At 47.4% G+C, this 27,093-nt stretch overlaps 2 protein-coding genes across 24 annotated transcripts in view; one reads left to right on the top strand and one right to left on the bottom strand.

Annotated features, from left to right (window-relative positions):
* The window catches only part of RNF227 (ring finger protein 227), a 53,822-nt gene that overhangs the window by 10,556 nt on the left and 16,173 nt on the right, over nucleotides 1-27,093 (top strand). For all 5 annotated transcript variants that reach the window (XR_009553207.1, XR_009553206.1, XR_009553204.1 and 2 more), the window contains exon 3: nucleotides 22,317-22,436. The gene's annotated coding sequence lies outside the window, so the exon portion shown is untranslated. The remainder of the gene's footprint in view (nucleotides 1-22,316; nucleotides 22,437-27,093) is intronic.
* The window catches only part of CHD3 (chromodomain helicase DNA binding protein 3), a 35,641-nt gene that overhangs the window by 7,820 nt on the left and 728 nt on the right, over nucleotides 1-27,093 (bottom strand). For 7 of the 19 annotated variants that reach the window (XM_060204331.1, XM_060204340.1, XM_060204345.1 and 4 more), the window contains exons 2-26: nucleotides 22,849-22,961; nucleotides 22,001-22,171; nucleotides 21,713-21,837; nucleotides 18,464-18,747; nucleotides 18,110-18,240; nucleotides 17,793-17,961; nucleotides 17,438-17,631; nucleotides 16,877-17,110; nucleotides 16,462-16,665; nucleotides 14,413-14,624; nucleotides 11,679-11,810; nucleotides 10,250-10,349; nucleotides 9,678-9,869; nucleotides 9,317-9,517; nucleotides 8,850-8,987; nucleotides 8,453-8,574; nucleotides 8,135-8,308; nucleotides 6,910-7,051; nucleotides 6,583-6,714; nucleotides 3,764-3,881; nucleotides 3,420-3,544; nucleotides 3,023-3,254; nucleotides 2,276-2,442; nucleotides 1,660-1,837; nucleotides 660-725 (exon numbers count right to left, since the gene is read on the bottom strand). In XM_060204331.1, the coding sequence (XP_060060314.1) occupies nucleotides 660-725; nucleotides 1,660-1,837; nucleotides 2,276-2,442; nucleotides 3,023-3,254; nucleotides 3,420-3,544; nucleotides 3,764-3,881; nucleotides 6,583-6,714; nucleotides 6,910-7,051; nucleotides 8,135-8,308; nucleotides 8,453-8,574; nucleotides 8,850-8,987; nucleotides 9,317-9,517; nucleotides 9,678-9,869; nucleotides 10,250-10,349; nucleotides 11,679-11,810; nucleotides 14,413-14,624; nucleotides 16,462-16,665; nucleotides 16,877-17,110; nucleotides 17,438-17,631; nucleotides 17,793-17,961; nucleotides 18,110-18,240; nucleotides 18,464-18,747; nucleotides 21,713-21,837; nucleotides 22,001-22,171; nucleotides 22,849-22,961 (4,056 nt within the window). Of the gene's footprint in view, nucleotides 1-659; nucleotides 726-1,659; nucleotides 1,838-2,275; nucleotides 2,443-3,022; nucleotides 3,255-3,419; nucleotides 3,545-3,763; nucleotides 3,882-6,582; nucleotides 6,715-6,909; nucleotides 7,052-8,134; nucleotides 8,309-8,452; nucleotides 8,575-8,849; nucleotides 8,988-9,316; nucleotides 9,518-9,677; nucleotides 9,870-10,249; nucleotides 10,350-11,678; nucleotides 11,811-14,412; nucleotides 14,625-16,461; nucleotides 16,666-16,876; nucleotides 17,111-17,437; nucleotides 17,632-17,792; nucleotides 17,962-18,109; nucleotides 18,241-18,463; nucleotides 18,748-21,712; nucleotides 21,838-22,000; nucleotides 22,172-22,848; nucleotides 22,964-23,962; nucleotides 24,296-24,799; nucleotides 24,818-27,093 lie in introns of those variants that run through there. The other 12 variants (XM_060204335.1, XM_060204343.1, XM_060204344.1 and 9 more) reach the window with 7 other exon arrangements.

Genomic DNA, 27,093 nt, shown 5'->3' with positions numbered 1-27,093 from the left:
TTCTCATGCCGGAGGCTCCAAAGTCCCAGGCTCAGTCCTCTGCACCACCACAAGCCAGAGCTGAGCAGCACTCTGGTAGGGAAAAACAAAAACATATATATATATATGAAAGATTAGTAGCAGGGCTGAGGAAATAGCATAATGTTTATGCAAAAGGACTCTCATTCCTGAGGCTCAGAAATCCTCAGCGCTATAGTAAGCCAGAACTTAGCAGTGTTCTGGTCTTTCAACCTCTTCTCTGTACCTCTCACTAAAATAAAATGGGGGTGTGGTAGGGGTACACAGCATAATGGTCATGCAAAGAGACCCTCCTGCCTGAGGCTCCACTGTCCCTGGTTCAGTCCCCTGCACCATCATAAGCCAGAGCTGATCAGTGCACTGGTTTAAAAAAAAAAAAAAAAAGATTACTGGTAGGAATGTAAAATTAGGTAACTTTTATTGCTTGATCTCTCAAGTAGGGCTAAATCTGTATGGTTAAATATGTCACTTTCTTAACAGTGATGAGATTATGTGCATTTTGCATTTCCTTTTGTTTGTTTGTCTGCACTCTTGTTTTTCTTCAAGACAGGCATTTACTTGTAGAAAAGCAGGAGGCTTAAAGTATACTGGGAAGTGAGATGGGAAAAGCTATGGTAGAAAGCTGACAAAACAGGTGTTACCTTCAGGACGCTCATCAAAGTCTTCATCCTCCTCCTCTGAGCCCACTGAGTATTCTGATTGGTTGTCTATGAAGGAAAGGGCTTCACAATCAGTGACAGTTCCTTAGATAAGCTTGGATGACAATATCCTGCCTGGATCCTCCCCTCAGACACTTCTGCCCCTTCACTTTTCCAGGGGTGATTTTTGGGTCACATATCCCTAACTGTGTCTACTGCCTAACTACCTTATCTCAGGTTCCTTCCCGACTCTCACATAACCCACTCTAAGCAAGGACCCTTGGGTGTTCACATGAGTCAGAAAGCCTAGACTGCCTGCAAACCTACCCAGCCTACAAGTAGCTTCTACCAGTCCTTCCTAATCTTTTTCCCTTTGCAAAGGTCTGATCTCTAGGGCACTTTCTCGTTCTCTCCCATGCCCCTAGTCTCCAAAAACCCTCTTCTCTGTTTTTTATTTATTTATTTTCCCTTTTGTTGCCCTTGTTGTCTTTTTATTGTTGTTGTAGTTATTATTGTTGTAGTTACTGTTGTTGATGTCGTTGTTATAAGATAGGACAGAGAGAAATGGAGAGAGGAGGGGAAGACAGAGAGGGGGAGAGAAAGACAGACACTTGCAGACCTGCTTCACCGCCTGTGAAGCGACTCCCCTGCAGGTGGGGAGCCGGGGGCTCGAACCAGGATCCTTACGCCGGTCCCTGCGCTTTGCGCCACCTGCACTTAACCCGCTGCGCTACTGCCTGACTCCCATCTGTTCTTTTTTAAAGTTCTATTTTTTTATGATCTTTATTTATTTATTGGATAGACAACCAGAAATTGAGAGAGGAGAGGGAGATAGAGAGGGAGAGAGACAGAGTCACTTGCCACACTGCTTCACTACTCACAAAGCTTTCCCCTACTGGATGCTTGAACCCGGTTCCTTGTGCATTGTAACGTGCGCTCAACTGGTGCAACAGCACGAGCCCCCGTCCCCTGCCTATTCCTACATCGGCGGCAGTGCTCTCACCTTGGTCCTCCTGAGCAGCATCGTTGTAGTTGACTTGCTTTCGGACCCTTTTGCCCTTGCCAAGATTCCGGGCCAGGTCTTCCTGTTGCTGCTCATAGTGATGCCTAAGCAGCTTTTCCCAGTAGTCAGGGTCCACATTCTCCTCCTGCTTGATGATCTCTCGTTCTATTTCCTCGATCTAAAGGGCAGCAGAATGAGTCCTAGTGACCACCACCCCCCTTCATCCAGCCCTTCCACAGCTAACAGAACCCCTACACTCCTGCCTCAGCCTATCCACTCTCACTGTTTGTAATCTGATCAACTGTAGACATTTCCTGGACGCAGTACATTTTCCCTACCTCTTGCCTGCAATGCATGTCTGTTAATTCTTCCTTCTCTAAACTTCTCCTTTAAAGCCCTCTGGGTTCCTCCTATTCTTGAAGGTACCTTTCTATGTTTATTGGCACTTTCTGTGCCAAAGTTTTCCTCCATAGTCTCATTAAGTTGTTTGAGATCGACTACTGTTCTTTGTTGGGCTCTATGTTGGTAAGATCAGATAAGAAACATAAGAAAAAAGGAGTTGCCTGTCCTGACTTTGAGGTCCAGTAAAGGGCACTGTTTGGCCCCAGCCTCTCACCTTGTCTTCTTCCCGTACCACATACTGTGCCACCTTGAAGGAGCTGAGATACTCATTCATATTCTGTACGTCAGTGTCCTCAGTTGCATCCTGGTTCCTGTCCAACAGCCGGGCGATGGCCTCGTTGTCATAATGAATCACACTGCTGTCCTCCTCCTTGTTCTCCCCTGGCGGAGACAGGGAACAAGAAGGACACTGAGTTCCAACCAGAACCTTAGGCACATCTTTAGAAAGGTCCATAGAAAACCTTCCTTTTTATGGGAGCTATAGAAAAGAAAACCCTTCCCATTAGAATCTATGTTGAGATTTGTTTTTGCTTTTAACCCTACAAATAATAAAGATGCCAACCTCCCTTCAAGAACAGCACAGAAGAGTTTTTCTTCAGGGGGTTTCAGAGAAGTGCTCATGGGAGACAGGGCCTGCTTTCAGAGAGCTGCATAAAAGGTTCTCACCTGGGGAGTCAGGCAGCAGGTTAAGCGCACGTGGCGCGAAGCCCAAGGACCGGCATGAGGATCTCAGTTCAAGCCCCCAGCTCCCCACCTGCAGGGGAGTCGCTTCACAAGTGGTGAAGCAGGTCTGCAGGTGTCTGTCTTTCTCCCCCCCCCCATCTTCCCTCCTCTCTCCATTTCTCTCTGTCCTATCCAACAATGGCATCAATAACAAGAACAATAATAACTACAACAATAAAACAAGGATAACAAAAAGGAAATAAATGTTTTTTTTTAAATCTAAAAAAAAGGTCCTCACCCTCATTTTCATCCTTAAATAGCTCCTCAGTGCCAAACTTGAGGATGTCATCCAGCTCCTGCTTAGACATGGAGCCCGCCTTGGAGCCCAGCCCAGGCCGTACCACCAAGTGCGTCAGCATCATCTTTCTCTTGGCCACTTGTGTGATTCTCTCTTCCACTGATGCACGAGTCACAAAGCGGTAAATCATCACTTTGTTGGCCTGACCAATTCGATGAGCACGGCTAAAAGCCTGTAGAGGTGGCAAGAAACAGCAGGGGAGATACCCACAAGCTCAGAAAAGGAAGCGGACAGAGGGTCTTCTATGCCTCACAAGGCTTATTTCTGAAACCCAGAGCCCAATGAATCCCTACCCCCTTGCAGAATGGTGCAGGGGCTCTCAGAGCTGGGTTAATACCTGGATGTCATTATGAGGATTCCAGTCAGAATCGAAGATGATGACAGTGTCAGCAGTGGCCAGATTGATGCCCAGGCCTCCCGCACGGGTAGACAGGAGGAAACAAAACTGTTGTGCCCCGGGAGCTAAGAGGTGAGAGTAACATCAGGTTTTCCTTGTCTGATGCACTTGCTCCTAGATGTTCTCTGATTACAAACAATCTTGTCCCTAACTCAAAGCCCAAGTAGCCTCTTGGACCAGCCCCCTTCCCACCTTAGGAACCTAGGAATAGATTTTCTCTGCTCTTCCCCCCCCCCCCCCCCCCCCGCAGCAGTTGGAACACAGACCTCCCCTGCCCCACTCACCATTGAATCTATCAATGGCTTCCTGCCTCAGGGCACCTGTGATGCCACCATCGATGCGCTCATATTTGTAGCCTTCATAGTCTAAGAAGTCCTCTAGCAAGTCTAACATTTTGGTCATCTACAAGAGAAAAGGGAGTCTAGAATGAAGAAACCGTGGGATGGCCCGCTCTATCATTTTGCTCTCGACTCCAATCCTTATTCTTATACTCCTGCCCTGTCTTGTGCCTCCCCCCAATATTTTACTCCTCTTCCTCCCACATTTGTGTTGTACTCTCTTGACTTAAGATAATCTTTCCTAAGGCAGAGGTACGTCTACCCATGACAAGGTTTCAGGGAGATCTACAAACTCCCTGAAATTTTACTGAAAAAATATTGTTATCAGTGAATCTTATTTTTTAAAATTTTTTAAAGGTTTTTTTTATATTTATTTTATTTATTCCCTTTTGTTGCCCTTGTTGTTTTATTGTTGTAGTTATTATTGTTGTTGTCGTTGTTGGATAGGACAGAGAGAAACAGAGAGAGGGAGGGGAAGACAGAGGGGGAGAGAAAGACAGACACCTGCAGACCTGCTTCACCGCCTGTGAAGCGACTCCCCTGCAGGTGGGGAGCCGGGGTTCGAACCAGGATCCTTATGCTGGTCCTTGTGCTTTGCGCAACCTGCGCTTAGCCCGCTGCACTACAGCCCGACTCCCATCAGTGAATCTTATTAATGGAGAATCATAGTTAGTATCATTCTGGCATACATAATGCCAGGGTTCAAAGTCAGGATCTCATGCCAGCTGGTTCAATACTTTATTCACTGTGTCACCTCCCAGGCCTAAAATTTTATTATATGATTTTTTAAGATTTAAATATTAATGAGAGAGAGAGATAGAACAAGATAATCACTCTGGCACATGTGATACTGGGGATCAAACTCAGAACCTCACTTTTGAGACTTAATCTACTACATCACCTCACAAGGTGCAAGTTTTGTTATTTTTAAATATATCATCATTTAAACTATGATCTTCAACTATACTGATAAATATTTGAAATGTAAAGTGAGGATGGCTGGGTGATGGCGCCCCCAGCTGAGTACATGCTACCATGTGTAAATACCTGGGTTCAAGGCCCTGGCTCCCCTGCAGGAGGGAAGCTTCACAAGTGAGTGAAGCAATGCTGCAGGTGTCGCTCTCCCTCACTACCTCCCTCCTTCCACTGACTTTCTCTCTGTATAATTTTTTTGTTGTTGCTTTCTAGTTTAACGCCCACCACCCTCTACAAAATTATTTAACTGTATGTGCAGTTTCTTGGAAAGTGCAGTTTCCTGGACCCTACATCTTTCATTTGATTTCCAAAAGGTCTGTGCCTCCTCTGACCCTTAGTATGGCTAGGAAAGAGTATTAGTCCCAGAGGCCTCCTTGAGGCGGCAGATTTCTTTCTTTTTTATTATCTTTATTTGTTGGATAGAGACAGCCAGAAATTGAGAGGGAAGGAGGAGACAGAGAAGGAAGAGAGACACCTGCCACACTGCTTCACCATTCGCAAAGCTTTCCCCTTGCAGATGGAGACCAAGGGACTCAAACCCAGGTCCTTATGCATTGCAACATGTGCTCAACCAGATGCGCCCCCACTTGGCCCCTTGAGGCAGCAGATTTCTCACTCTCATCCTTCTCCATATTAAGCTTAAAAGAAGCTAGGATAAAGGGGTGGGGACAGAGGTGCACTTGGTTAAGTGCAAAGGGACCCAGGATTGAACTCCCTTCTCCCCACCTGCGGGGGGGAGGGGAGATTATAAACAGTAAATCAAGTACTGCAGGTGTCTCTGTCTCTCTTCCCTACCTTCCCCTCCCATCTCAAATTCTCTCTGTCCTATCAAAGGGGGAAAGGAAAAAAAAAAAAGAGGAAAGGAAATAATGGCCACTGGGAGCAGTGGATTCATTGTATAGGCACCGAGCCCCACTGGTGGCAAAAAAAAGAGAAAAGAAAAAAGAAGAAGCTAGGCTAAATTTCCAACAGTCTATGATCCAAGAGGAACTTACTCTACCAGAAATTCTTTTTTTTAAATTTATTCCCTTTTGTTGCCCTTGTTTTATTGTTTTTTTTTTTTTTTTATTGATGTCGTTGTTGGATAGGACAGAGAGAAATGGAGACAGGAGGGCAAGACAGAGAAGGGGAGAGAAAGACAGACACCTGCAGACCTGCTTCACCGCCTGTGAAGTGACTCCCCTGCAGGTGGGGAGCCAGGGGCTCGAACCGGGATCCTTACGGTGGTCCTTGCGCTTTGCGCCACCTGCGCTTAACCCGCTGCGCTACCGCCCGACTCCCCCTCTACCAGAAATTCTTAAGAGTATCATCTCAGAGTTAGTCAGGGGCCAGGTGGTGGCGCACCTGTTTGAGTACATGTTACAATTCAAAAGGACCCAGGTTAAAGCCCCTAGTCCCCACTTGTAGGGGGAAAGCTTCACAAGTGGTGAAGCAGTGCTGCGGGTGTCTCTCTGTCTCTCTCCCTCTTCCTTTCACTTTCTGGCTGTCTCTATCAAATAAATAAACAAACAAACAAAAAAAAAGTAAGCCAGGTGGTGGTGTTCGACCCAGGGTTCGAGCCTACCTGCAGTGGGAACGCCTTGCGAGTGGTGAAGCAGGGCTGCAGGTGTGTCTCTTGTCTCTTTCCCTCTCTATCACCCCCTTCCCTTTAGATTTCTGTCCCTACCCAATAAATAAATAAAGATAATAAGAAAATTTAAAAAAGAACTTTACCAAATGTTGAAAGTTAGTCATACAGGGGAAAGACAGGAGAGAAAGCTGGTGGTGGGAGAGCTGCAGGGACGGGTCACCTGTGAGAAGATGAGCACTCTGTGTCCTTGCTCCTTCAACTTGCACAACATCTTCTGCAGCAGCATGAGTTTCCCAGATGCTTTAATAAGGGCGCCCCCCTCATAAGCTCCACTGGGGAGCTTTGGGGACTCCTGAAAACAAGGGAACAGAAAGGAGGATAAAGTCGGATAATGCCCTCGTATACTCACTGTGCCTAGAGAGCTGGAGGCCCAAGTTAAGCCTTCACCTCGCTCCGAGTCTTGCTTCTCTTAGACATCCAGTCCCTCCTAACCCAGCTCCACCCCCAAGAGCCAGACGTTTCATCAGTTCCCAGTTCTCCCATCTACCATAGCGGCCACAGGGAAGAGGTACGGATGGTTGCAGCACTTCTTGAGGTCCATCATGATGTTAAGCAGCGATACTTGGTTCCCACCACCTCGTGAATTCAAGGCCTCAAAATTTCGGGTCAGGATGTACTTGTAGTATTTTCTGAAGACCAGGGTAGGGGCATAGAAAAACAAAGGAAATAGTCATAATGTTGCACTAGCTTAGAAACTTTTTTTTTTAATGAAATTTTGTTTTGTTTTATATTTTTATTTTGGATAGAAACAGAGATAAATTGAGGGGGAGGAGGGAGGAAGAGTTAGAGAGAGAGAGAAGGAGACCTACATCACTGCTGTACCACTCATGGCGCTCCCCCCTGCAGGTGGAGACCTGAGGTTTGAACCCATGCTCAACCAAGTGCACTACCATCCGGCCCCAGTTAGCAACTCTTAGAAAGCTGTCACCACATAAATCATGGTGAGGTCTTGTATGATACAACAAATCCTAACCATGTGATTTTCAAAGTAAACCAAATTCCCAAATAACTTGTTACAATAATAACTAACTATTGCCTTCTTAAACTCGTAAGAGCAGGAACCTTCCCCATTCTCTTTAAAGCCTCTATTTCTCCCAGTCCTGGAACCTCTGGGGCGTGGCTCGTCTTCCTGCACACTTCACTCAATCCATACCATTTGATACTGCATCTGCTGAGTTCAACCAAATCAATGCAGTCAGTGCCACCTCGACATGTTTCACTTCGGATTGTGTCCAGAGACACCAGGCATGGGAATGTCAACCCTTCAGCTCCAGTACTCTGCCAAGTTGCAGCTGCTACCATGACACCAACCTGACTTCCCTGGGCAGATGACCTCACCAGTGTACCCTGGAACCTCACCTCTCTAGAGCCCTGCCCCACTAGGGAAAGATAGAAACAGGCTGGGACTGTGGATCGACCTGCCAATGCCCGTATTTCACGGGGAAGCAATTATAGAAGCCAACCTTCCACCTTCTGCACCCCATAGTAATCCTGGATCCATAACTCCCAGAGGGATAAACAGGAAAGCTTCCAATGGAGGAGATGGGATATGGAACTCTGGTGGTGGGAATTGTGTGGAATCGTACCCCTCTTATCCTACAGTTTTGCCAATCAATATTAAATCAATAAATAAAAGGAAATAAACAAACATACAAAAAAAGCTGTCACCAAAACCCCACCCCCTAGTCCAAGTAGCCCTCCTCATTTCTTACTTCTGCATGGGGCTCAGCTCCACTCGAACTATGAGCTCTGTCTTGGCTGGCATATTCTTAAAGACATCAGCCTTGAGCCTCCGAAGCATATGTGGCCCCAGGAGATCATGCAGTTTCTTAATCTGATCCTCTTTGGATATGTCAGCAAACTCCTCTAGGAAGCCCTCCAGGTTGCTAGTAGGCAGAAGAGAAGGCAACGAATAGGCTGTCAGGTTCTTTGCTCCTAACTGCAGGCTCTATTTTCCATTTTCAATTCTTCCCACTCTCCTTGTCGCTTCACCTTTCACCTCTGCATACTCCTGACAGTGAGCCACTTACTTAAATCTCTCTGGAGTAAGGAAGTTCAGTAGATGGAAGAGTTCTTCCAGGTTATTCTGTAATGGAGTCCCTGTCAGCAGCAACTTATGATCTATCTTGTAGCCATTGAGGACCCTAAAAAACTAGAAAGTAGGGCGAGGAAAGGCAGGTGAAAGAGCTCTCATCATGGCAAGAGGCTGACCCACTGTATCAGCTTTTCCTGCCTCTGGTTCTCACTGCCTCCAGGATCAGAGAACACAAGCCCTTAAGTCCTCTCCCACTCCCAGCCTGGATTTGTGCCCAGAGGTTCCCAGCCATCCTGCATCCCAGACTACAGAAAATCTCCCGAACATTGTTTAAATGATGAAGGCAAGTGAGAACTGACAGCAAGTTTTTGAGATCTGGGTATTTCACTCACCTTGGACTGGTTGTTCTTAAGCCGATGGGCCTCATCCACCACAAGGCAAGCCCAACGGATGGAGCCAAGTGCTGCCTGATCGATGGTAATCAGCTCATATGACGTCAGGAGAACATGGAACTTCACCTGTGCCTCCCTCTGCCAACACAATCATGCTCAGTCGGACTGCTACCCAACTCTCAGCACTGAACAGACCCCAGCCCTGTTCTTCACCTAACCACCCTGTTCTGACTGTGACTCTCAAAGGGAGCCAGTTACTCAGTTTTCTGAGTTTGATTTCATGTAGGGATAACTGAACATGGCCCCTCTGGGAGTGCCTGCTACATCTGCAGGAGCAGAGTGCATAGGAGGGAGGGCAAGCGGAGCAAAGACAAAACTAAGTGGAGGAATAAAAGAATTAAAACCTGGTTGAGGCAAAGAAGTAACATATGTAAGGACTTAGAGAATGAGAGGTAAAAAGGACTTACCTTCATCTTAAAAGCTTTCTTGCCACCTTTGATGGCATTGTCCTCAAAGGAGAACTCATTCTCACGAATGATGGCCCGGCTGTCCTTGTCACCAGTGTATGTCACCACATAAAATTTTGGCGCCCACATCTGGAACTCCCGTTCCCAGTTAATGATGGTGGAGAGCGGGGCACTCACCAAGAAAGGACCCTTTGTGTGACCCTGGCAGTTGAGAGTAGAGGGGAGTAGGGTCAAGGCTCAGGACTGTGTACCCCAGTCCTTTACCTGCCATCCCCTTTCCTGTAACCTCCTGCCCTCACCCTCTACTCCCACCTTCCCCAGCTCAGGCTGCCCCTCCCCTACTAGCCCTAAAGTGCAGCACCTCCTTATACAGTGAGTAGAGGAAGACGATAGTCTGAATGGTCTTGCCCAGCCCCATTTCATCAGCCAGAATAGTGTCAGTGCCCTGGGCCCATGAGAAGCGTAGCCAGTTGAGTCCTTCCAGCTGATACATATGCAGTGTGCCTCCAGTGGCTGTGATAAACCGAGGCTGAGTCTCGTATTTCACTGTAGGCTGTAGAGTCAAGAAGTCAGAAAAAAGCTCAAGGAAAGAATCTGCTGCTTCCCTGGTTTTGACTACTTCCTCCCTCCCCCCATACAGATACCAAGTTGGATTACAATTTCCTCTACCATGGTCTAATTTTATGAACATTCTAGTCTCCAGCTCCACCTCCTCATTCCTTAAAACAATACCTAGCAGAACTGTGGGGAAGGGTAACTGGTGGGGTAGCCCAGGGCTGCTGTCTCCAGTGGTGTCTCATTCCTGTGCCAAAATCCCTAGCCACTCTTGGGGCAAAGCAGACCAGTGAAGGGAAGAGCCACTGTTCAGAGAGGCTGTTGAAACTCTCCTGTCACCATGGCTCCAGGGAAAAAAGGCCGAGTGAGAGGACTTACATCATTAGTAGGAGAACTGGGAGGTCCATCACCCTGTAACTCCTTCTTCTTCTTCTTATACTTGCGGGGCTGGGAAGGGTCCTCCCCCATGATTAGCTCTCTGGGAAAAGAGTGACTATGAGACCTGGTCCTTGAAAGCCTCTATAATTTCTGAATCTACTCCAACCTGCTTTACACTCCCCATAACCTTTTAAATACTTTCAAGTTTCCTTTATCCTGTGTGCTTTACATTCATCCATTCCTTGGATTTTACCTCAAGAGCCAACTCTCATCACTCAGAGAAGAAGACTCTTCTCCATCACCTAGGTTAGGTTTGTTCCCCTTTATTTCTTTATAGAGACAGCAATGGTGGGGGGGGGGGGAGAGAAAGAAGCAGCAAAAAGGGAGACATATGCAGGGGTAGAGAGCATAATGGTTATACAAAGAGACCCTTATGTCTAAGGCTCCAAAGTCCTAGGTTCAGTCCCCTGCACCACCATAAGCCAGAGCTGATCAGTGCTCTGGTTTAAAAAGGGGGGGGGGGACACACATGCAGGAGGGCCAGGTGGTGACACACTCTGTTAAGCACCCATACTATGATAAGCAAGGACCAGTGTTTGAGCCCCTGCTCCCCACCTACTGGGGGGCACTTCACTAGTAATGGAGCATATCTGTAGGTGTCTATCTTTCTCTCTCCCTCTCTATCTCCCCTCCCCCTCTCAATTTCTCTCTGTCCTGTCAAGTATAGTAGAAAGAAAGGAAGGAAGGAAGGAAGGAAGGAAGGAAGGAAGGAAGGAAGGAAGAAGTTAAAAAAAAAGCCACTGGGAGCAGTGGATTCGTAGTATTCACTGCCAAGTGAGCTCCAAGGATAACCCTGGTGGCAATAAAGAGAGAGAGAGAGAGAGAGAGAGAGAGAGGTAGATAGCATAATGGTTATAAAAAAAGACTCTCATGACTGAGGCTCAGAAATCCCAGGTTCAATCCCCTGTACCACCATAAACCAGAGCTAATAAGTGCTCTGGAGAGAGAGAGAGAAGACAAGAGGAGGAGGGGAGGGGAGGGGGAAGGGAGAGGAGGGAAGAGGAGGGGAGGAGAGAATCATGCAAAAATCCTGCATTATTCATAACCCCCTCCCCTTGCAGCTTTGGGGTCTTGGTGCATTATGATGGAGGGGGGCCTAATTTGGGGGGTCAGTGTATCAACAGCTATACTATAAACTATTAGCCCTTCAATAAAATGATTCCTTCCTCCCTACAAACAAACAAACAAACCCTGCAGGTAAGAACCATGGACTTGGGCTTGGGCCATCAAACATGGTAATGAGTGTCCTCTACCCCAGCAACCCAGCTCAGACTCCCATCAGTCTACATTCTAGATCAGGTCGGTCTCTACTGTGCCTCTTTATGCCCATATCCTCAGAATCTCTACACCCATGTCCTGGCTTCCTCACCGGTGTCTCCAATAGCTTTGCTTATGGTCTTCATATTCAGGGATGTTCATTTCATCTTCCTCCCACGTGGACTGGTCATATGGCAAGTCTCTCCATTTTACTAGGTAGTGGTAATTTCCCTTTTTATCCACACTGTGGCAGAAGAGTAAGAGAAAAGCAGGAGAAAAATAAAATGGATCACAGATGGAAAGAAGTCTTAATACAAGCAATTATCAGCAAATGCATAGACTCCTCAATCTTCAGTTGTAGACCATTATTATGGAATTTTGAGGTCTGGGGAGACATCATACTGGTTATGCAAAACATTTTCATGCCTGAGGCTCCAAAGTTCAAGGTTCAGTCCCCAGCACTATCATAAACCAAAGCTGAGCAGTGTTCTGGTAGCTTTCTGTGTGCATCTTCCTTTCTGTATCTCTCTATCATTAAAAATAAATAAATAAAATATATTTCTAAAAAAGAAAGGCATTGGAGGTGGCCTGGGATGTGGAAGCCTTAGGCATCTGGGACGGCAACAAGGCAGGACTAGAATGACTTCAGGAACCCACCAAATCATCGGTGAGGGCAAACACGTATGACTCGTGGACAGAGAGGAGCCTAGGGAGAGTTTAAGTGGCTGGTAACAGGCCGGCAGTTTACCAGTTGAGACACCACCTCCAGTCTGTTTCACAACAAAAAGACGGCTGAAGGGAGGAGAGGACTCCCCTAAGACTCACCAAATGCAACTGTGAGTCTCCACTGCTACTGCCCTCAGAGGCTGGAGCAGCAGTGGGGAGGCCCTGTGCCGACATCAGGGGACAGAGAACTGACTAGGAAACTCAGGAGAAGATCTACACCTTGGTGGGCTAGCGGTGGGGCTGTGTGGTGGGGCCTTTCCATGCTGTTCTCCTGATGAGAACATAGTGAATAGTTGCCTCAGAACCTACAGACTATAAACGAGATTTGTTTAGAAACTCACAGGGCCCAGCAGTGCTGCCCAGCTTGGCAGAGAAGCTGAATTGAGCCTGGAGCTTTGGATCCTTGGGGTGTGAGAGTCTCTTTGCATAACCACTGAATTATCTCTCCCCCACCCTGCTTTATCTCTTGTTCAGGATTGAGGGATTTAAGCTAAGAAGCCTAGTTATAGTTTAAAAGCCCTCAGGCTCCCATAGCCTACAGGGAAGAAAAAGAACAAAAGAGGCTTTTAAGCCACTGTGTTCCAACTCAGGGATTGAAATAATATTGAAACAACTGTCAGTTTCCACAGTTGTGAACCCTTGAAGTACCTCACTTAGACACAAGTCAATCCAGGCAAGAGTGATCAATTATTTGAAAAGTACTGAGAGGGACCTATATAGAATGATTAAACCAACAAGAAGAAATATTGGAGAAGTGAACCACGACAAGAGTCCAGCTAAAAGCCCTCCAAAGGGTGAAGCACAAAATAATGAGGTCAACATCCAAACACTACTTAAGGAAAAAAGAAAGGAATTGGGGGCCAAGTGGTAGTGCAGTGGGTTAAGTGCACATGGCACGAAGTGCAAGGACCAGCCTAAGGATCTATGTTCAAGCCCCTGACTCCCCACATGCGAGGGGGGGGGGTTTGCTTTACAAGTAGTGAAGCAGGTCTGAAGGTGTCTATCTTTCTCTCCCCCTCTCTGTCTTCCCCTCCTCTCTCGATTTCTCTCTGTCCTATCCAACAACAACAGCAGCAGTAACAAGGGCAACAAAATGGGAAAAATGGCCTCCAGGAGCAGTGCCAGCACCGAGCCCCAGTGATAACCCTGGGGAAAAAAAAAAGAATGGAATTTAGAATAGTGGAAATACTGCCCCAATTTTTTTGGCTAGCATCCTAAACATCAATCACAGAGCATCCCTGGGCTTCAACGTCATTTATTCATGCTGTCAGCATTTACTAAACATAAACTATGTGTGAGAGAGACACTATTCACAGCACTGGCAATTCAGCAGTGAACAAATCAGACTCATGATCCAATTCTCATGGAGCCAAACTATTACCACAGAAGCCAGTAATGAAAATACATAGAATTGTCATAATTTATCAAAATAAAGCATAATTTTAGGCAATAAAAAACTACCATGAAAAATACTAAAACACTGGTCTAGATGAATCAAGCTTTATTCTTATGTTGTGATCCTCAGACTTGTATTATTTCTTAAACTATTAAAGGTCAGAAGTGTGGGCCAGGAGGTGAAGCAGAGGACAAAGAGTAAGACTCTCAAGCATGAGGACTCAAGTTCGATCCCCAGCATTGCCTGTGTCAGAGTAAAGTTCATGTTCCATCTCTCTCTCAGTATTAAATAAATTTTACAAAAACCAAAAACAAACAAAACAAAAAAACAGAAGCAGCAGAATAGCAACAACAAAAGATACAATGCTGGGTTGATAGTTCCTGGTTTCTTTAATCTTCCCAGAGGAAATAAAGCCAGCAGGGTTAGGGTTGCAGTTGGAGTTACCCAGATTAGAATAAATTGATGGTCTGGGGAGACAGCATAATAGTTATGCAAAAAGACTTTTATGCCTAAGGCACCAAAAGTCCCAAATTCAACCCTTAGCACCACCATAAGTCACGAGCTGAGCAGTGTTTTAATAAAATAAAAATAATAAAAGTATAAAAATTTGAAAAAATAGAATAAGATAAAAATTTGATTAATGAACAAATACTAACATGGAGCCAGGATTCAATAAGGATAATGGCACATCCCAGGTAGGCCTTCCCACTGTCAAGTGATTCACCTGTGGTTGATGATACGGTGGACAGTCATCCACTCAGGTTTGATGCCAAAACGATAATACTTCTCTTCCATCTCTGCATAATGCGGATCTTTCACCTTGCGCTTGTCACTCTTCCCATCATCCTCACCAGAACCATAGTCCAGGGGTGGGGGCTCATCCATGTCATTCTTCCGTTGGTAGTTTCGGTACATTACCAAGTGGAAGATTTCCAGCTGATGGGGTACAGAGGGAGAGGGAAGAGATAGTCCCAATGTCCAGAGAGGACAAAGGGGGATGGAGAAGAGGCCAACAGGGGAAGAGGTATGGGAAACGGAGCTATAAGAGAGTTTGAGAAATAAGTAAGTGAAAGCCAAAGCAGAAAAATGAACAAAAGAAAACAGGAGTCAGTGGACAGGGCGTGGAGGAGGCAAGGGTACAAGGTCAGTAAGGTCCAAGGTTACGAAGATTGATTAGCTAATGGGAAGCACTGAACTCTCAAGCATGAGGTTGTGAGTTCAGTCCCTGGCACTGTATGTGTCAGAATGATACTCTGGTTCTCTCTCCCTCTCCTTTTCTCTTTCCTCCTCATGTTAATAGGTAAATCTTTAAAAATAAGTAGATTAATAATAATAATAATAATAATAATAATATGCTGATAATATGTAGTAAAAGATAAAGAGATGGAACAGTGTGGCCCAGTGGTTTGACTTTTACATGAGTTCCTGAGTTCAATCCCCAGATGCAGATGTAACAGAGTGATGTTCTGGTTTTCTTTCTCTCTCTCCTCCTATCTCTCTCATTAATAAATAAAGAAAAACTTTTTAAGGGGCCAGGCAGTGGTGCACTTGATTAAACACTTACATTACAGTATGCAAGGACTGAGGTTCAAGTCCCTGGTCCCCACCTGCTGGGGGAAAGCTTCACGAGTGGTGAAGCAGAGCTGCAGGTATTTCTCTGTCTCTCTCCTTCTCTTACCTCCTCTTCCTCTTTCACTCTCTATCCAATAATAAAAAAAATTATTTAACAAAAAAGAAAAACTTAAAAATATATATTTTATTTTCTCTTTTGTTGTCCTTGTTTTTCATTGTTGTTGTTGTTGTTATTGATGTTGTCATTGTTAGATAGGACAGAGAGAAATGGAGAGAAGACGGGGAGAGAATGATAGACACCTGCAGATCTGCTTCACCGCCTGTGAAGAGACCCCCCTGCAGGTGGGGAACCAGGGGCTCAAACTGGAATCCTTGCCAGTCCTTGCACTTTGCGCCACGTGCGCTTAACTCGCTGTGCTACCGCCCAACTCCCAAAGAAAAACTTTTTTAAAGTTTTTTTTTTTTAAATAATAGCTGAAGCAGTTGATTAAAGTGGCTCAGTGAGTAAAGTGTAAGACTTGTCTGTGGGATGCCCCAGGTCCAATCCCAAGAACCATATGTATTAGAGAAGTGCTCTGGTCTTAGTATATCTAAGAACAAAATGAAAAAATTGAAAAAAAAATTAAAAACAACCTAAGTATTAAAATTACAAACTGCAAAAATAAGAACCACCAGGGAGTGGGCTCAAAGGGAAGCACGTAAGATTTCATGCTGGAGACCCCAAGTTTAATCTGTAATATTGTAAAATCCAGAGCAGTGTTCTGCCCCTAACCCTCACGAATAAATACATCTTAAAAAAAAAAAGATTAAGAGAGACACAGAATGAAGGTAGTATTTTTAGTTTTACAGGAAGAAATCTTTTTTTTAAAAAAAGAATTTATTTATAAGAAAGATAAGAGGAGAGAGAGAAATAACCAGACATCACTCTGGTACATGTGCTGCCAAAGATTGAACTCAGGACCTCATGCTTGAGAGTCTGATGCTTTATTCACTGTGCCACCTCCTGGACCACAACGGGAAGAAATCTTACAGAGATTGAGAGAAATCCTGGAAACCAAGAGAGGTGTACATGGAAACTACGGCAACCGGCAGGGTCTAAGGCTGGGGAATGAAGTGAGGGGGAGCAAAGGGAAGACTAGAGAAGTGGGGTAAGACAGAAGGAGAAGGGCAACAAATGGCGATATAAAAGAAGCGTCTGTACCTGAAGCTCCTTGGCCCAGGAGCAGTGCCAGTAGGACAGTCCTACCCACTTGACAAAGAACTCTCTCTCCGATCTGCCTTGCAGAGGGCGAGGGGGTGGGGCATCTGGATTTCCATCTGCCTGTTGGGGGGCCGGCACTGTCACAGGTGGTTCTCCCCATCGCCAGTGTAGGATCTTTTGCACACGGCCTTTTAGCACTGGGCACTTGGAGATGAAGACATACAAAAGGCAGATAAGAGCCCATCATCAGAGGCAAAGTAAGAGGATAAGAGTCCTCCCCCAACCTCATCCCCATCCCATGTCAAAAGTTAAATGTCAAGGGAGAGTAGAGAAATAACGAGCAAGAAATCTGGGCACCAAACATGGAGGAAGGGGTCAGGGCTGACAGTAAACACGGAGAGGTGGGCACACTCACTGTGCATCGGGGACACAGCCATTCACCATTGGGGATGTCAGGCAGGGGCGGGTTCAGACAGTGGATGTGGTAGGAGGAGACACAAGCATCACAGCACAGGAGCTCGCCACCATCCTTGCACACACGGCAGTATTCCATGTGATCATCCTCTTCCTCCTTCTCCCCTTCTTCCTCTCCTTCCTCTTCGTATTCTTCTTCCTCCTCCTTGGCCTCCCACTGTACCCCCTCCTTCTCCTAGGAGGCCAAGGGTAGACAGACACAGAGAGACAGGTAGAAGAAAGGAAACAGGAGTAAGACTGGAGGACAGAGGCAAGGACAGGAGCCCTAAAATGCTACAAGTACAGAGGAGACTGATGGGGCTATGGAAGAAGTCGCTGCGTTTCCCAAAACTGTTGGTTTGGGGTGCAAAGAGAGATGGATGAAAGGAACAAACTAAAATTCTGGGCATTTATGCATCTGTTACTGAGGAACCGAGGCATCCGGGGTTAGGAAGAGGACAGCTGAAAACAAGGAAGAAAGGTGGGTTCCTGAGAACCCTAAGATGCTGTGCCAGCTACTCACACAGTGGGGGCAACTCCATTTGCCTTCAGGAGCCCGGTCAAGTTCAGGATCTAGGCAGACGAGGTGGTAGGCACGAGGGCAGGTGTCGCACAGAATAATCTCCCCACCCTGCTGGCACACCTCACAGTAATCCTGGTGATCCGTCTCATAGCCATCAACCTCCTCCTCCCCGGCCACTGCAGGACAGCCCAGAACTGTCATATACCGGTTGGCAAAGGGAACAGAGAAAGAGAAATGGGGGAGATGAGAAAGAGATAAAGAAAGGGTGTATGAAGAAGTTCAAATTGAAAATAGGACAGCAAAAGAACAACAGAAAAAGACAGACTGAGAATCACACACAGCTAACATTTCTTACTTTTCTTCTTCTTCCTTCCTGGCCGGCCTCTCTTTAGTTTCTTGGTGCGGACAGGGCCATCGGGCCGGCCTGAGGCACTGTGAATACTGCCACAGTCCAGATCTGACTCCTCGGCTTCTGGTTCAGGGCCCTCGTCACTCTGCAAAATGTACTGCCCATAGCCCCGTGGCTGTCAGGGAGACCAACTTGATTCTAGTCCCTTCCCAAGACCTTTGGCTCCCACACCAGCTTCCATCATGAACCGAAGTCTGAACCCTAAGCCTTGACTACCACCCCCACTCACCCAGGGTGTTTATTGGATAGGAATGGGCACTCACTGAGCCTGCCTTCTTCCTCTTGCCACCCAACAGCCCTAGTTTGATTTTGAGTGGCGCCATCTTCTTTCCCCGAAGTTTTTTGCGTCCATCAGGCACTCGGGGGCTCTTACTCCGCCTCTTATGGCCTGGACCTGATATGAGCAGTGGGCATGAGGGAGAAAAATCAAAGGTTATGGCATCCTTGAAAAATGAAGGTCATAGAGGCCCCTGGACTCTCCTCTTAGTGCTTTCACTGAGACCTTTTTCCTGGAAAGCATCTCTCTCTTACAACAATCAGGGCTCAGAAGCCAAAAACATCCTAGACTGTAATTTGAGAACATGTGGGGAGACAGCTGCTAGAAAGAGATTTCTTACCTTTTCCCTCTTTGGTTTTGGCTCTTCGGATAGGTGGGAGGTGGATATCAGCAGCAGGAGGTGGTGGAAGGGTGGGGGGTCCGGAAGGTGCTATGGGGGTGGCTGATGAGACAGCAGCTGACACCTGTTCAGCTACAGCTGCAGCAGCTGCTGCTGCTGCTGCCGCCACAGCAGCTGCTGACCCCTTGAAGGGGTTGTTGGCGCTGAACTCTCTCCATTTGGCCCCAAGGATGGTCATCATCTTAGACATTGGGATCTTGGGATTCTTCTTAGCAATTAGGGGCCTGTAAATATAGAAGCAGGAGATTCAGACCCTTCACAGATGGTTGGGGAATACTGCCATTTCACCTTATCAACTAAGTCTATTAACCAGCGGGGACTCCTAGGTGTTGTAAATCATGTTCTATCAAGAATAACAATTTGCAGCCTGGGGAGTAAACATACTGGATTCAAAGACTTGAGTTCCCAAGTTTGATCCCTGGCATTGCAATGTGCCAGAGTGGTGCTCTGGTTCTCTCTCTTACATTGGTAAATATTACTTTTAATAGCATGAATTAAAAATTAAAGTTTTAAAAGGTTTAAAAAGTAAGTACAAAAATAAAGAAAAATGTAAATGCACAAAACATCAAAAAATAAAATTGAAACAGCAGTGCTTTACTGTGGTATACTACTTTACAGTTTGTAAAAACACTTTCATATAGACTACATTTTTTTTGTACTTCATATATTATTTCATCATAATATTAAGTTGCTAGGAATCCCTGCACGTTTCTAGTGAGTTCTGTAGACCCTGAATAAGGCTCATAAGATAGATTCTGCTTTTTTGGTAGGATGTTAAAATGGCTATGCAAAGAAGACTCTCATGCCTAAGACTCCAAGTTCAATCCCCCATATTACTATAATCAGAGCTAAGCAGTGCTCTGGAGAAAGGAAAGAAAAGAGAAAAAGGAAAAAGAAAAAAAGTCACCTCTATGAGGAGATAGATGGTACCACTATGTAACAAAAGCACTGTCTGTGGGGGCAGGTGGGGGCTCACCCAGTAAACCGTATATATTCATACATATTTCTTTAAATTATCTTTATTTATTTATTGCATAGAGACAGCCAGAAATTCAGAGGGAAGGGGTGACAGAAAGGGAGAGAGACAGAGAGACACCTGCAACACTACTTCACCACTTGCAAAGCTTTCCCCCTGCTGGTGGGGACTGGGGGCTTGAACCCAGGTCCTTGTGCATTTTGTGCATTGTAACATGTGCACTCAACCAGGTGCACTACCACCCAGCCCCTATATTCGCACATATTACCACGCATAAGGATCTGGGTTCAAGTTCATAGCTCCTACCTATAGGAGAGCTCTTTGAGCAGCGAAATAGTGCTGCACGTGTCTCTCCTCTGTCTCTTTCCCCTTTCTCTCTCTGTCATTCACCCTCTATCAAAAAAAAAAAAAAAAAAGCTCACTGGGAACAGTGGGATCATATAGGCATCAAGCCCCAGCGATAGCCCAGGTGGGGCGGGGAGCACTGCTCATGGCGATGGCGTAGATGAGGTAACAGTACTGATGAACCAAGCACTGAGCAGCCACTGATGGGAAGACACTGACTGGATGAGGCTTTCATTCATTACCCATCAAATTCCTAATAGGAAAGGCCTAGGAGGTGGGTGCAGTGGATGAAGTGTAGAATTTTTTTAAAAATTTTTTTAAAGATTTTTTTATGATTTTTAAAATATTTTTATTTATTTCTTATTGGACAAAGACAAAGAGAAATTGAGAGGGGAGGGGAGGGGGATGATGTGTGCACTTAACCAGGTGAGTCGCGACCCGGCCCCAAGTGTTGAACTTTCAGGCATGAGGTGCTGGGCTTGATCCCTGGCATTGTAAGTACCAGGGTGATGCTCTTTCTCCCTGTAAATGCTCTGGTTCTCTCTTTCTCCCCCTCAAATAAGTAAATAACTATTAAAAAAAAAAAACACAACTACAAGACTATGAGAAACTATGATTACTCCTACACTACAGATGAGGAAACCAAAGATGAAAGAAATAACTTGTCCAATATGAAACCAGAACTTGACATTTAGCAAGCTGCCTTTAGATAAAGCACTGAACTGCCCAAAAGGCGTGCTTTTCTCTAGTCTATCTGGGGAGTCATGGAAGTCCAGGTCCTACTGCAAGCAGTGCCTCCTCCATTATCATGGAGACCTAAGGAAGCGGCAAAGTACTTCATAACTGAGCAAAAGACATTCAGGAACACTGATATTATCTCTTAACCTCAGTGCAGAGAGAAATCATGCAGGGGGAAATGGAATGTTACAGCAAGTAGCCATCAGCCCTCTCTATATCTTGCTGATAGAGATTTTCCTAGCTTTCTACTGAAATTCACACCCCACCTCTTCGCCTCCAGTGAAGGATTCTCAACATCCTTAAGAGGGAAAAATTGGGGGAGTCGGGCGGTAGCGCAGCGGGTTAAGCGCACATGGCACAAAGTGCAAGGACCAGAGGTTCAAGGATCAGCGGTTCTAGCCCCTGGCTCCCCACCTGCAGGGGAGTCGCTTCACAAGCAGTGAAGCAGGTCTGCCGGTGTCTATCTTTCTCTCCCCATCTCTGTCTTCCCCTCCTCTCTCCATTTCTCTCTGTCCTATCCAACAATGACAACATCAATAATAAATAATAATAACTACAACAATAAAACAACAATGGCAACAAAAGGGAAAATAAATAAATATTTTTTTAAAAAAAGAGTGGAAAATTGGGAGTTGGGCGGTGGTGCAGCGGGTTAAGTGCACATGGTGCAAAGCACAAGGACAGGCAGAAGGATCCTGGTTCGAGCCCTCTGGCTCCCCACCTGGAGGGGAGTTGCTTTATAGGCAGTGAAGCAGGTCTGCAAGTGTCTATCTTTCTCTCCCCTCTCTGTCTTCCCCTCCTCTCTCCATTTCTCTCTGTCCTGTCCAACAATGACGACATCAATAACAACAATAACAACTACAACAACAACAAAAAACAAGGGCAATAAAAGGGAAAATAAATATAAAAAAAATTTTAAAGAAAATTTAAAAAAGAAATCTAATGTTTTAAAAAAAAAAAAGAGTGAAAAATTTTCCTGAACCCTGAAATTAAGTGTGAAATTTCATGTGGCTGTGTTATTGTCTCTGGAAAGTAGTTTCTTAGCATTTATCGAAGTCGACAGGAGCCTACGACCTTCCCCAAATCAGAAGTGTCTGTTCTTGAGGACTGTGCACTCCCACCATACCCACCTCATGAACTGGCTGAAGGCTTTGTAGTTGGTGAGTGTGTGGTAATCCTCCTCAGAGAACACGTGCTCCACATCCTCCAGGCCCCAGGTCAGAAGCAGAGTAGCTGATGATTTCTGTTCCACCTGCTGGGAGAGATCAGGCTTTGGTGAGGTGGATGCTTCTCCAGCACTATCCTGAGCTGCCTCCTCCAGGTCTCCTTTTTTGGCCAACACCCCTCCACCCCACCCCCAGCTTCCTGCTCCATTTCCCACTTGAGACTCTCCCTCTTCAAAAGTTTTCTCAACTCACCTTTTGCCCTCCATCTCCCTCCCCTTTTTTCCGCCGCTTCGTCTTCTTCTCCTTTTTTTCTCGGTGCTTTCGTCTCCGTTTCCGACCTGGTCCAGTTCCATACTCACTGCCTCCACTCTCTGACTTCTCCCGGTACTCATCTCGTTCAGAGCCAAATTCCTCCTCACTGTCCTAAGGGAGAGAAATAAAATATTCCTTCATTTCTACCACGCACCAGGAACTGTTCTTAATAAATAACAATAACATATAATGTCTCTTACAATGTTCCCAATAATCCCATCAGACTCTCTAATGTATTTTCATTCATTTTTTGCAGATGAGGAAACTGAGGCACAAGGTGTGAAATAAATTGCCCAGGAAGACAGAGGACTGCTGGAATGTGGATCCTGCAGTCTACCACCAAAGCCTGTGCTTTCAACTGTTTCTCCCTGCTAAGGTAGGTCACATCAGTAAACTGGCCCTTCACTAGGTTGGAGTGAGTGTGGTTATAGTGTCAGATCTGTAAGACAGGTCTCTCAGAGGGATGAGAGAGAGTCAGGCCCCCTTTGAGTTAGGGATCCCCCATCGTAGTCATGTCTCTGAAGAGAAGTCTCCTGAATCTTGCTACAGAGGTCTGAGTCTTTTTTAATATATTATTTGTGTATTTTGAGAAGAGACAGAGAGAAATTGAGGGAGGAGGGGGAAATAGAAAAATACACCTGCAGCCCTGTTTCACCATTCATGACGCTTTCCCTCTGCAGCTGGGGACGAGGGGCTTGTAACCAGGTCCCTGTGCACTGTAATGATGTGTGCACCTAACCAGCTGTGCCACTGCCTGGCCCTGAAAGATAGGAGTCTTCAACACTTACAAGCTTCTTGCGTTTTCGGGGTTTTCCTGGCTTGTTCTCCTTCTGCTTCTTGGGTCCTCGTTTTCTCTTCTTCACACCCAGTGCTGAAGGTAGCAGCTGAATATCATCCTTATCTTGGGAGCAGAGAACACCAGAAGATCTCAGCCTTTCGGTTCCCGATCTCTGCAGCCCCTCAGCTTCACCCTTCTTCACTCCCTAGGTTCCCAGTCTCTAGGAACTCCAGCATTAACTCCTCCAACCTTGTCTCCCCTCACTGGATGCAAACAGAGTATTTGCAGTACTCTAGGATGCTGGGTTCTGAATGGAAGGTCAGGGGTTAGAAAGGAAAAGCAGCCAAACCACTCCCTTTTCTCCCCTCCTACTAACAAGGACCCAGGCTCTAGGCCATGGGCTCTGACTGTGGCAGGTCCTTTCAGTTGCCGCCAGGACTCCTCCTGCCTTCCCCCCTCACTTAGCCAGCTGGCATCCTGCCCAGGAACTGGGGAAGCCATGCCCAGCTGCTGGCCTGGCCTGACCCCAGCACTTGGAGTGGGGAGACACAAGCTGGCAGCTCCCTAAGCCAGATGCTGAGAAGAGAGAGCCAAAGGTGGACACCTGGGTTCTCACACTAACACCCTGGGGCCCTGACGTTTCTTTGCATAGAGGGAGGTCTCTCTCTCTCTCTTTCTTTTTCCGATCATCACCAAGCCTCTTGTCACACCGGAGAAAAAGAAATCCTCAGCCTGTCATTTTCACTCCTTGCCTACAGGATCAGAGTCTGGCTCCCTCACCACTCTAAGCCTGTAGGAGAAATGCTCCACAGTCACATAAACATTCCTCTTCTTCCTCTTCCTCTTCCCAAGGAGCCAGAATTCTTCAAATCTACTTCCATATTCCTGTTCCCACCGAGACTTTAGGAGTCCTACCTACCCTTTGTCCTCTCCTCTCTCCGAATTTCCTCCCAGACATGGTGACCCAGCCACATTATAAGCAGTATCAGAGATGCAGGCACAGGCAGACACATTCTCCAAATACAATTGCAAACACAGACGAACACACACACACACACACACACACACACACACACACACACACACACACACTTCTGAGCACCAATCCAGAGGACAACCTGTACCTGCTTTCAGCAGGGCTAGGTCTCTGACTCTCCCCCAGATGTCTCTGTCAGAGAGATGGGGACAAGTTCTTCCCTGATCTTTCTCTGTCCTGTTCTCCATGACCCTTGTCAGTCTATGGACGCTTGGGGGGGGGAGGGGCGCGGAGGACAGAAAGTTACTCCCCGTTGAGGAAGACACTGGTGCCACAACAGACTGGGCTCCTTGGTTGGCCTTCCTCTCCTGGCAAGTGCTAAACTAACCCGTCAGACCTGTCCTACTCAGGCGGAGGCAGCAGCACAGGAGGGGAAAGCCTGGGCTTGGCGGCTTGGCCCAGCCCCTTGCTCTAGGACACACAATCCTTCCTCCCTTCACCGCCAAGGGAAAATTAGCCACAATTAACACCGCAGGCCTTGGTTTCCTTTGCCTCAGAATCTGGCACCTCTTTCCTTTAATGCTACCGCCTGTTCTTTGCAGGAGGACACTCTGGGATTTGGCCTGCAGAAGTCGCCTGGTGTGAAAACACCACAGGGACAGTATTAGGAAGTCATGCAATCCACCCCCACTACCCCTCCCCCCGCAGTCTGCTCTCCCTAACCCCAAGGACTCTGGTTAATGTGAACTTAGACACGGAGGCTGCTAGGGCAGAGGCAAGGGCAGGCCAGCTGACTGAGGAGCCGGGATATGGCCTGGGTCACAGGCTGCGGGGCAAGGCACCAGCCCCGGGACCTGGCCGCCTGCTGTTAAATCCACTCCCCGCCCCAGCAGGAGGTTCCCAAACTCGGAAGACTCGGCGGTGGAGAAAGGCTAGGTACAATGGCGAGGAGAGGGAGGGCAATAAAGCAACTCGAAGCCCCAACCTCGGTCTCAGCAGCCACTCAATGCTGGCCCGGAGCCCAGACTCTCCCTCATCCCCCGCTCAGATCTCGGGAAGCCGGCGGCGGCGGGGCTGGCGAGCGCGGAGGCGGAGTCTGGCGAAGCGGAGAAAGCGGGAGGAGTCTCGCCCGAAGCCTCGCCTCCCGCCCGCCCCTCTCGTCTTCTAATCTCACCATCAATCTCTCACACATATATTTATTTTTTCTCAAATTCCTCTCCCTCCCCCACAACGAACCACCATAATAGGCCTGCTGCACATGCGTACTGCACGCAGGGGGTGGGTTTGTATTTTCAGACCTTTTGCAAAGAAACTACCAGAATTTTCCGCACCACCCACAATCATTCCCCACCCCCACCCCAAGGAATCGCATCTATATATTATATTATTTCTCTAGACTTGCCAGAAGGGGGAGGGAGAACAAATGAGTTTTTGGCTTCCTGCTCCCTTCCCCCACCAACGCGAGCGCTATTATTTTAAACGTCTAACAATGTAAGGAGACTGGAGAGGGGGAAGGGATAAAATTGGTCTTGGGTAAGAATGTGAAACAAAATGGTGAGAATCAAAGCAGTCAAAAGGAGAAACAATAGAAGCCTCCAATACTACAAACTCATATTCAAGAGGAGGATGAAGGAAGAGTGATTTTGCCCACACTTAGGCAGATAGAAATAATGAGCAGACTATAAATATTTTCCAAAAGTTTTACCTCAAAAAGTCATCTGAGAGGGTGTATCTGGGTCACTCATTTTAACTTGGGAGGGCTGAAAAGGACATAAAATTGACCTCGGAGAGGCAGGAGGTAGATGTCCATTTTTAATTCAAAATGAAAAAAATACATCTAATCTTTGTTTTTTCTTGACTACGCAAAAAGCAAGTAAGGCAAAGGGAGGGACGACTGACACAAAGACCTATCTCCACTTGAAATTCTTTCATGCTTTTCCCTCACAAATCCAAATCCAGGATCAAAAATACCCAAATACCACACTCTAACTTCAGAATACCAAACAACCCCCAATCTCCTGCCATCACCTGGTGTCCTTTCTTTTCTGGTTTTTAGCACCTTTTCTGTCTCCCAGGTAACCCCCCCCCCACACACACACACACACAGACACAGACACACAGACACGATTCTTTTTTTTCTTTTTCCCTCGTGCAAAAATCAGTGGGCTCCGAGGTAACTTTTAAAAAAACTTTTCCCTTTGTCAGACAAAAGGGGAGGGGGGAGCTTTCCCCTGTTTCCATCAGATAGTGTCCACCTCCTCCTCCTCCTAAGAAAACACTCCGCATTTCCTTTCCTCTGTAAGGTTGTCTCAGCTGGACAGTAGCACTTGCCACAGAAACCATCTATCAATACGACAGTTTTATAAGGCGGGGTGTCGGGCGTTTGATGCTTGCTGCATCCGTGCTGCATGGCACCCGAGGCCTGCGGGTGTGGGTGCCCCTTTTCGTTCTCCTCGCGGGGGTCTCTGTGGGGTCCTGGCGGTGACGCAGCGTCTTTCTGCTCGGCAGTGGAACTGCCCCGAGCGCAGGATGTCTTGTCACCCGGGGGGGGGGGTGCTGAGTGATGGCCAAGCTGGGTGGGCAGTTCACGCCCCCAGCGTGGTCAGGGCACCGGGTGGGTTCAGAGAGAGAATGAATGGCAGTGCATGTGGGCCACGTGAGAGTCACAGCTGGGCAGCCGGGCCACCCCAGACAGGCGGGTCATGGGGGGCTGGGTGGGGGTGGGGTGGGGGAGCGCGGCGCGCACTTGACACAAAAGAGCGGAGTCCAGGAGACACCGCGTAGCGTCGGGGGCACCTGGCCCCACGTCCCCGCTCACTCCCCAATCTCAAGTGACTCCTTTCCCGACTAGGAGCTGGGGGCACCCGGTAGGCTCGAGTCTTATTCCAGGAAGTGGTCTCCATGGAGTGTGGCCGCCACCTGCCCCTGGTCAGCAGCCGCCCACAGCCATTCACTGGACCGCGAGCCGCCGCGCCTCCCAACGGCCGGCCACCGAAGTCCCCGCAGGTGTGCGCGGGGGTCCGGTCCCGCGGACACCGTCCACCCTCCCCCACGCCCCCCGCCACCGCGCCGCCAGCTCGGGAGGGGAGGAGGCCAGGCCGCGCCCGCGCCCGCGGAAAGCCGCCTTGAGGCCGCGCACCCCGCCGGGGTTAGAGCCCCAGGGGCGCCCCGGCGCCCGCCCCTCCCCCACGCGCCCCTCCCCCACGCCGCCGTCCAGTCGCCAGGGTCTCGGCGGTACCCTCTCGCGGCCGGGGAGGGGGCCCTGGCTTCGCCTCGGCC

This window comes from Erinaceus europaeus, chromosome 12 (genome assembly GCF_950295315.1).
Source record: "Erinaceus europaeus chromosome 12, mEriEur2.1, whole genome shotgun sequence".
In the NCBI taxonomy this organism is placed as follows: domain Eukaryota; kingdom Metazoa; phylum Chordata; class Mammalia; order Eulipotyphla; family Erinaceidae; genus Erinaceus; species Erinaceus europaeus.
This window is presented reverse-complemented; position numbering and strand designations above follow the sequence as displayed.